This window comes from Triticum urartu, chromosome 4 (assembly GCF_003073215.2).
Source record: "Triticum urartu cultivar G1812 chromosome 4, Tu2.1, whole genome shotgun sequence".
Lineage (NCBI taxonomy): Eukaryota > Viridiplantae > Streptophyta > Magnoliopsida > Poales > Poaceae > Triticum > Triticum urartu.
Genome location: NC_053025.1, coordinates 582,660,732 through 582,669,610, shown reverse-complemented (window position 1 = coordinate 582,669,610; position 8,879 = coordinate 582,660,732). Strand labels below are relative to the sequence as shown.

The 8,879-nt window shown below is 47.8% G+C and overlaps 1 protein-coding gene across 1 annotated transcript; it reads right to left on the bottom strand.

The window, feature by feature from the left end:
- Positions 1–3,599: 3,599 nt before the first annotated feature.
- Positions 3,600–6,362, bottom strand: LOC125554259 (subtilisin-like protease SBT1.2). The gene has a single exon (XM_048717834.1). It carries the CDS (start codon positions 6,234–6,236, stop codon positions 3,849–3,851), a length of 2,388 nt encoding a protein of 795 aa, XP_048573791.1. The 5' UTR covers positions 6,237–6,362; the 3' UTR covers positions 3,600–3,848.
- Positions 6,363–8,879: the final 2,517 nt, after the last annotated feature.

Sequence of the window (8,879 nt, the reverse complement as noted above, 5' to 3'; positions counted from 1 at the left end):
TTGTGATTTTTCGGGTAAGATGATCAATTTAAAAATTCTAAATAAATTTTTAAAAATCAATTTCCTAAATTTCCTGAACATTTTTGGAATTTTGAAAAAAAACATGTAAGGTTTTGAAACTCTAAACAATGTCTGAAAGTGCAAACGTTTTTTGTAATTCTTGATTTTTCAAATCCACTCATTTTTAAATTTAATGATATTTTTTCAACTGAGCATTGTTTTGAAACTATGAGCATTTATTTTTTAATTTATTTTCCAAACATGTTGAAAAATGCAAACATGTTTTCAATATGTAAACATTTAAAGCACATGAACATTTTTTAACAATATAAAGCGTATCTCTATTGGCATAGAAAGATAAAGATTAAACCGAAACATGAACATTTTGAAAAATGCTAACATTTTTTATATGTCTGATTTTTAAAAAAAACATGTACTTTTTGAAAAATAAAATTTTGCTTCTGCTAGTGTATATGAGATTTTGAGTCACTTTTAGGAAATCCTGAAATGGCTGTTAAAACAAATATCCATTTCCTTGTTCATGATTCGGTATTCTGGGGTCCTAGGCATAGATGGACCACCCCAATCCTTTCCGAATTTGGCGATTAATCTATAGCAGTATGAAAAGAACCAAAGGGGCAGATCCAAACCATCACGACTGTCAAATCATATTATCTAGCGGTTGAAATCGCTCCAATGTTGAGCACCAAACACGTTTAACGCTTTAATTACCCACCACTGCCATTGGTTATAAACACATTTTGACTCAACGCTATCCCATGAAATCTGTCATGTAATTAATATTCTAACATTCCCGTGAAAAAGTAATTGATATCTTACCAAATACCAACGTGCAACAGATATATCTTACCTAATATAACGTGCAACTAATATCCTACCTAATATAAACGTGCATTGCACGTACTACATTATTACTAGTCTCTACTAGGGTGACAATATTGTAGGGGATGTCCTGCAACAAAATAGCTCGATGCGAGAATGATAAACAACTTAACACCTGGATTAAAGTAAAAAAGAAAAATAAAAAAAGACAAGAAAAGAAACAAGAAACTGAAAAAACAAAACATATAAAATAAAGAAAAAGAAAAAATGAAAAGTTAAACGCTAAAGAAACATCAGAACCCAGTTGAAGATTGTTCTATAAGGTTCCCAAAAGCTATCAGGCACTTTCAGAAGGTTGCCAACACTGGATTCTGTAGAAGCACCACTTGCTGCTACAATTGGCTGGCCCATATTGGTCGATGGCCGCCTCACGTATCCTTACAGAAGCAGTTTGCTGCAGCGAGCGGCAAATAGGAAACACGGTACCAATCCCTGGGCTCATAGGATTGGATCAGCCCATTTGCCGCTGGGCAGAACAAGGGGTTTTATCCATTACTTTTCTCTTAATTTTAATTGACCTTTATTTTTAAAAATAATCAAATCTTTAGATAATTTTAGTAAGTTTTCAAAACTATTCACGTACTTTTTAAAAATTCATACAATTTTGGATAATGTTTATGATTTTGCAAAGTTTTCATGAAATTTATAAGCGCTCGTAAAATTTTAGAAAGTGTCGTTGAATTTTCAAAAAAAAATGTTTAAGAAATTTTAAAACATGATTCAAACTTCTAAAAAATGTCCGCTCATTCTCAAGTTGTTCATGTTGTAAAATAAATGTTCACATACTTTGAAAATGTCTACACATATTTTGAAAAGGTGTTCACATGTAGTCCACGACCGTGTGACACGAGCTGATCTGAGGTAGTAACATGAACGTGTATTGCCGGTCAGAACTTAAAGTACGATCGAATATTGACGTGTCACGTTAGAACATTCAAACCTGTATATTTAGAGTCACATGTGCACGGAATATGAGACTTGGGTTTAAGTCAGTTAGTTCATTGTGCATAAAAATAAATTATTCAATAAAGTATTGTCAACCAAGAACAAGAAACAAATAAAATAAGAGTGAATGGCAGTTCTTTAAGGACAAAAAAAACTTGAGAGAACTAAAGTATGGAAGAATCTAAATGAAGTGTTGAGGCGTGAGCATATTGTGCACTGATAGTCATAAAGTGTAAAAAGAAACAATGTCAATTCACTTAGAAGAAAAGAATACACAAAACTAAATCATGAAAGATTCTAAAACAAATGAGAAGTGTAGGTGTTTTGAGAGTTGTGCATATAGGGTGTGTTTGGATCGGAGCCTACACCAGCCGAGCCAAAAAATTGGTCATTGACCAGGGCTACCTGTTTGTTTCCTGACCAATATTTTGGCTCACCATGGCTCATGCAGTTTCACTAGTTCTTTGGCAAGTCGCCGGCGGCTGAAAGGTGCGCCAAAAAATTGGCGTGCCCGCGGATTGGTAGGGCTGGCAGGGGCAGCATCCAAACACACCCATAATGCATTCTGCTTAGGCTTTGTCATGAAGTCTTCTAGATAGTACACATGAAAAAAATCGGCGTAGTGAATAGAATATTCAATGGCCAACAATACTTGGATTTTCCAACTTTTCATTGTCAGATTGGCTTCATCCAACATCCAATAACTAAAATTATTTATATACTATATAGTTATATAGATTTGGATCGATGGGGTGCTTCGCACTTTTGTCTTTGTCATTGGTCTTGTATGCCGCTGTCCTATAGTCCGCACATGCTAGCTTGTCGTTGCATGTTCCGTTTACCATTAATATTGCGGTGACGACCTGTCCTGCATGTCGAAGTCTAAGAGCATTTCCAACAAAAGCGTTATATAAACGACGCGTGGTATAAAAGTTGCTTTTAGCGTGCGTGGACCTGATTTGAAGTCTCCAGCAGCCGCATAAAAAGCGCACGCTATAACTAATGCAGCGCGCGCATTAAAAAGGCATCACGCGCGGCATATTTAGTGCGCCCGATCTCGCGTGCTGCAAACTCTGGGCTGCTACAGATAAGATCGCTTGAATGGTACCGCTGGACTCGCGCGCGCTGCATATTTTACAGCGCTTATTGGAGCAAACGTCTTCTAGCGCCCTAACGAAACCTACTTGCGCGTTATAAACCCATTTTTTGGGCGCCACGCATTGATCGGCTGTTGGAGATACTCTAAGCGACAATCCTAAACAAGCATTGCTTGGTGCACGCGCGTTTTCTGCCCGATGGTTGAACGACGAGGTGTGGTAGCCAGGGTACGTATGCGGCTCACAACCATTGGTTAGTGTGTCGTGTGCACATCGGGCAGAAAAGTATCGTGTGCATAGTCATTATGATCCTAGATTCCTGATTTTATCAGGTGTAAATCAGAATGTTTAATATAGTGCATATAGAACTTTTTAAAAGCCAAACTATATAATTGGGAAAATCTATAGAGAGAACTATTTATATCTACAATAACAAATATATACAATATGAAAATGCATCTCATGATATATATAGTGATATGTATTTGGTATGTATATCAATATATGTAGATATGTTTCTCCATAAACTCGTTCAAAGTTTGTATAGTTTGCCTGTTGAAATTCTATAGACACATTATGGATCGGAGAGAGGGTTAGTTTCTTAGTTTTTTTAAACAAGGCCTTAATTTAGATTTAGGCCCAACAAGAGCTTGCTCTGTTGGAACAAGATTTATTAGATGGCACTGCGCGTCCGCAACATCATGTGCTAGCAATTTGGACCATCATCCCTCAAAAAAATTTATTAGATGGCACTCCGTACTTGTCACAACCGGGACGAGACCTCCCTGCCTGGATACCATTGAATCCTGGATACAGACTGGAGACAAGAATCGGGCATGGACTAAGCTACCAGCGAGCTGCTGATCATGCCTGATCCGCTGATCGTCTGCTAAGTTGGCACCTCTACTCCACGGGCCAGGTCACGGCAATGGGGCTCCTCACCGTGCGCCGCCTGCCCAGCCCCGCGCCCCGCTGCTTCCACACCAGGTACCCCTCCCCGCTGTCCCTCCCCGCCGCGCCTGACGCGTCCACCCACACCTGAAAGCTCTTCTTCTCGCCGAACTCCGCGAACGCCAGCGTCGTGGGCGCGACCGTGACCTTGACCCCCGGCGGCGCGCCCACCCGCGCCGTGTACGTCGAGTTGGGCGCGCCCACGTTGGTGACCGTCCTCCGGAGCACCGCCGAGGTCTCGCCGCCGCCGTCCTTGAACGCCACCGCCATCGACGGGTAGTTGAGCGTGAACCCCGGGTTCTCGTGCAGCAGCTCGCTGCAGTCGACGGCGCTGTGCGTGATCTTGAACACCTCCCTCTGCGTGTACCCCAGCGTGCACAGGTGCGTCACGTAGTCGGCCGGCTCGATGTCGTAGACGAGGCCTGGGTCGACGGCGAGGGCCGGGTTCACGTGCCCCGCGCCCATGCCGAACGCGTCGGCGCGGTCGCCGCCGTCGCCGTCGGTGATCGGCTTGCCCTGCCGGTCCGTCACGTCGGCCGTCGTCATGATCGCCGAACGCACCATCGCCGGGCTCCATGAAGGGTGCGCCGACCTGACCAGCGCCGCGATGCCGCTCACGTGCGGGCACGCCATCGACGTCCCCGACAGCACCGTGAAGTTGGTCCGCCGCGCGTCGCCGTCCAGCCCCGACGGACCCACGCTGCCCGGCCACGCAGCGATGATGTTCACCCCGGGCGCGATCACGTCAGGCTTCAGCACCGATGGGCTCGTCACGCTCGGCCCTCGCGCCGAGAACAGCGCCACCGCCGGTGCGCGCGCTCGCCCGATCCGCGTGCCGCCGAACGCGATCCTTGCCACCGGCCGCGGCGTCGAGCTGATGTACTTCTTGAGCTCGACGGCTTCCTGGTAGCCGATGAGTGTCGCGGGGAGGACGTGCACATCGACGGAGTCCTCCTGCCGGTTGATCTCGGAGTTCGCGAGCACCATGGCCGCGCCGCCCGCTTCTTTCACCGCCTGGCCTTTGTCTGCCCGGCCGGTGATGCCGCGGTCACATACCACCATCTTCCCGGCGACGTCGGCCGCGGATAGGGAGCCCTTCATGCAGTACATCGCTTCCCGGGACCCACCGGCGGCGTAGAACAGCTCGAGCGCTTTCCCGCCATTTTTCAAACCAACTTTTCCCGGGTACATGGACTCACCGTACAGGACCCGGCCGTTGCCGAGCCGGACGTAGGCCGGGAAGCGGCGGTCCAGTGTGGCAGCGCCGACGGTGAGCATCCAGGGCGCTTCGTTGGCCACGGAGCTCGGCTCCGGCCCGTTGTTGCCGGCGGCGCTGACGACGGAGACGCCGCGCACCGTGGCACGGAAGCTGCCGATGGCGATGCTGTCCTCGAAGAGCGGGATGGGGAAGCCGCCCAGGGAGAGCGACAGCACGTCGACGCCGTCGCGCACCGCGTCGTCCATCCCGGCGAGGATATCGGAGCTGAAGCATCCGTTGAACCAGCAGACCTTGTACGCGGCGACGTGCGCGCCGGGAGCCACGCCGCGCGCCTCCCCGGCCCCGGCGCCGAGGACACTGGCTCCGGCCACGGCGGACCCCGCGGCTGTCGACGCCGTGTGGGTCCCGTGCCCGTGCGCGTCCCGTGGCGAAGCGTACTCCCGCGTCCGCGCGGCGGCGTCCGACGGGTCCGTCGGGTAGTTGGCGCGGTGGCCCTTGGAGTAGAACCGCGCGCCGACGAGCTTCCGGTTGCAGTTGGTCGCGTTGAACCGCTCCCCGGTCTCGCACACGCCCCGCCACCGGTCCGGCACCGGCGGCATCCCGCGGTCGTCGAAGCTCGGGCTCTCCGGCCACACGCCCGTGTCGAGCACCCCGACCACCACGCCGCGGCCATACCGCGCGCGCGCCCACGCCCCGGTCGGGCACACGTTTAGGCCAAGGAACCGGTACGAGTACGTGGTGTGGAGCTCCACCCGGCGGTCCTCCCGCACCGACGAGACGCCCTGCAGCGCCCGCAGCGCCGCCGCCTCGCCGGCCGTGAGCCGCGCCGCGAAGCCGTCGAACACGGTGTGGTAAGAGTAGAGCAGCCGCGACGACGACATGTGACGCTTGTCATCTTGCTCCTCGGAAGAAGGCACGGATTTGGCGAGGAAGGCGAGGTGCCAGTCGTGGTCGGAGGAGGCTGACTCGCCGCCGCCGGTAGATCCGCGCGGGTGCAGCTGCACAATGTAGGTCTGCAGAGCCTCCTCCTGGTCCGCGGCGGCGCCATGAAGAAACGCCAACGAGGAGAGGAAGAGGAAGAAGAGCACCACGTGGGAGGCGAACGGGTGGAGGAAACCCATGGCTGCCTTGCTGAGCAACCGAGCAGGTGTCTGCTGTGGTTTGCAACGGTGAGGTGGGAGATGGAGGTGGGATTCATCGAAATGCGGGGTGCTATTTGAAGCGGCATGCAGCGCGCGGGAGCGGGGGGAGGCACGGCGAGAATTTGAGACGGGGAGGGAGGCCTCGTGAGGAGGATCGCCCTCATCACCGGCCGTGGCACGAGACGGGTACCGGAGGGAGTAATGGCAGGCAGGGCCGTCCGGGCTCCGGCCGCCAGTCACCCACCCGATCGAGCTCTGACAGACGCTGGGTTCCTTAATGGCGCAGACACGGGTAGAGAGAGAGACAGAGGAGGAAGACGGGGGGAGGAGCGTACCTGCGCGTGCGTGGTGTAGCCTAGGAGTAATTGTTCAGCGTGCTACACGACGACGACGGGCGCGCAGGGCCTGAATCCTCCATTGCTCGTCCGTGCCAGTGCCAAGCCATGCAAGCGCCGGCCTCGCTGCCTCGTGCGCGCCATTTATGATGCCTGCTTCCTTGCCATTCTCTGCACGCGTATATGGTGAGTGTGATGCGTGGCCGTGGCGCTCCCCCTGCGACAAGCTTTGCACCAGCGCATTTATCATCGTGCCCTGGACTGTGGTGTGCTTGCCATGGCTCGTGTCGAGAGAGGCGAAGCCAACTAGCCAAGCAGGGGAGCGCGCGCCTCTCCTCCAGACCTCCATGACCATGGACTGGACAAAGGCTCCATGCGTATCCAAAATCGTCTATTATTGTATTTATTTATTTTTATTAAAAGTACAATTTGTTTATCCAAATTTGGACAAAATACAACTTTTATTAAAAAAACTGAAAATCTAGTCATTCTCTTTAGCACTAAGCTTCCTAGTTTGAAGAGTCCACATTCAATTGAGGTCTTCAATTAGAATTTGATCACCCGATTTTGACCAGGTCAACAATTTCTCAAAACTCTCTCATTCAATTCTTTCATACTATACACTATGCTTCCTAATTTTTAACGTCTCACAATTAATTGAGGTATTTAATTTAGAATTGGGTCAACATATTTTGACCAAGTCAACACTTTCTCAAGCTCTCCTGTTTAATTGTTTTAATTCGCTGTGTTCTCTAATTTTGAACCTCTTTCATTCAATTGAGGTATTCAGTTTTGGATTTGGTTTACGATTCTGACCGGGCCAAAGATTTTTCAAATCAATCAGCAGCAACCGGTCTATAAAAACATATCAATCCCGTTTACCTTCCCATCATCTGGGAAAAAAGCGCCGCCATGTGATATTTTAGCACCAATATAGTAGTGCATGCGACCACCGGTTGAGAATTTTTTTACACATAAATATAGATTGGTTAGCGGATAACAAAGAATCATACCACGAAAGGCCTACCAAATCGCTGCATTATAAGTAAAAATAAAACACACTCTATCATCTCCCCCACCCACAAAACTAAATATTTCATCGGTTCCAAAATATAAAGGGTATTAGTTTTGTAGAAAGTTAAATTTCTTTAACTTTGACCAAGTTCAGAGCAAAAACATCAACATCCACAATATTAAACAAAATGTATGGAAATTTATTTCATGATGAATTTAAAAATACCGATTTGATATTATGGATTTTTGATATATTTCTCTATAGTTTGATCAAACTTAAAAAGGTTGACCTTTCAGAAAAGCAATACAAAAGTGATTATTTTTTGAAGAAACCCAACACAAAAAGCAATACACCCAATATTTTTAAAACAAAGTGATTTTTTTAAGAAGCCCAACAACACCTACGGCGCAGCAAAGCACGCCCGACCCTTCTAGTTAAGTCTATGTCCAGAGGGTATGCTAGGTATATTGAGATCATTTGCTTAGCCATTTGAAAATTTGGATGGTCTTTGAAAGTTTCTGTCCAGTTTGAATAAAACATTTAAGCCTTTTTGACATACTGAAAAATGGCCAATAATTTAACCTAGGTTGTCTTGTAATATGTAATTTTTTAAATAGTATTATGCCTAACGATTTGAGAGTTTGCCTAATTTTGGTGAAATTTGAATTAAAAACAATTCTGACACAGCCCAACTTCGGCCTGGCTCGATCCAAGCCAGTCAAGCCACTCCACTAGTTAATGACATGTGGGTCTTGTATTTCATGTTTTGCTTCCACGTGCTAACTTCCAAGTGCTTTTGCCATGCTAACAGCATTTAATATTATTGAGTACATAAATGAGATCGAGCTAAATAAGTCACGTGGTGTTTCGTCAATATGCAACGGAGTGGCATATTGAGCTCCACTTAATTTGTAGGATTGTCTGTGCACTTTGTCATGCCATGTATCATTAAACCGGACATGTATCATACTTGGTTGTGCATCATGCCATGCTTATGTGGTGGTTGTTTACTATGTTGTTTGCTCCTTTCCGGTGTTGCTTCTTCAGGTTGGTTCCGTTAACGTCGCATTTGTGAGGATCCGTTCGATTATGTCCGTTTGTCTTCTTCATGGACTCGTTCTTCCTCCTTGCGGGATTTGAGGCAAGATGACCATACCTTCGAAATCACTTCTATCTTTCCTTGCTAGATGCTCGCTCTTTTGCTATGCCTATGCTACGATACCTACCACTTGTTTATCATGCCTCCCATATTGCCATGTCAAGCCTCTAACC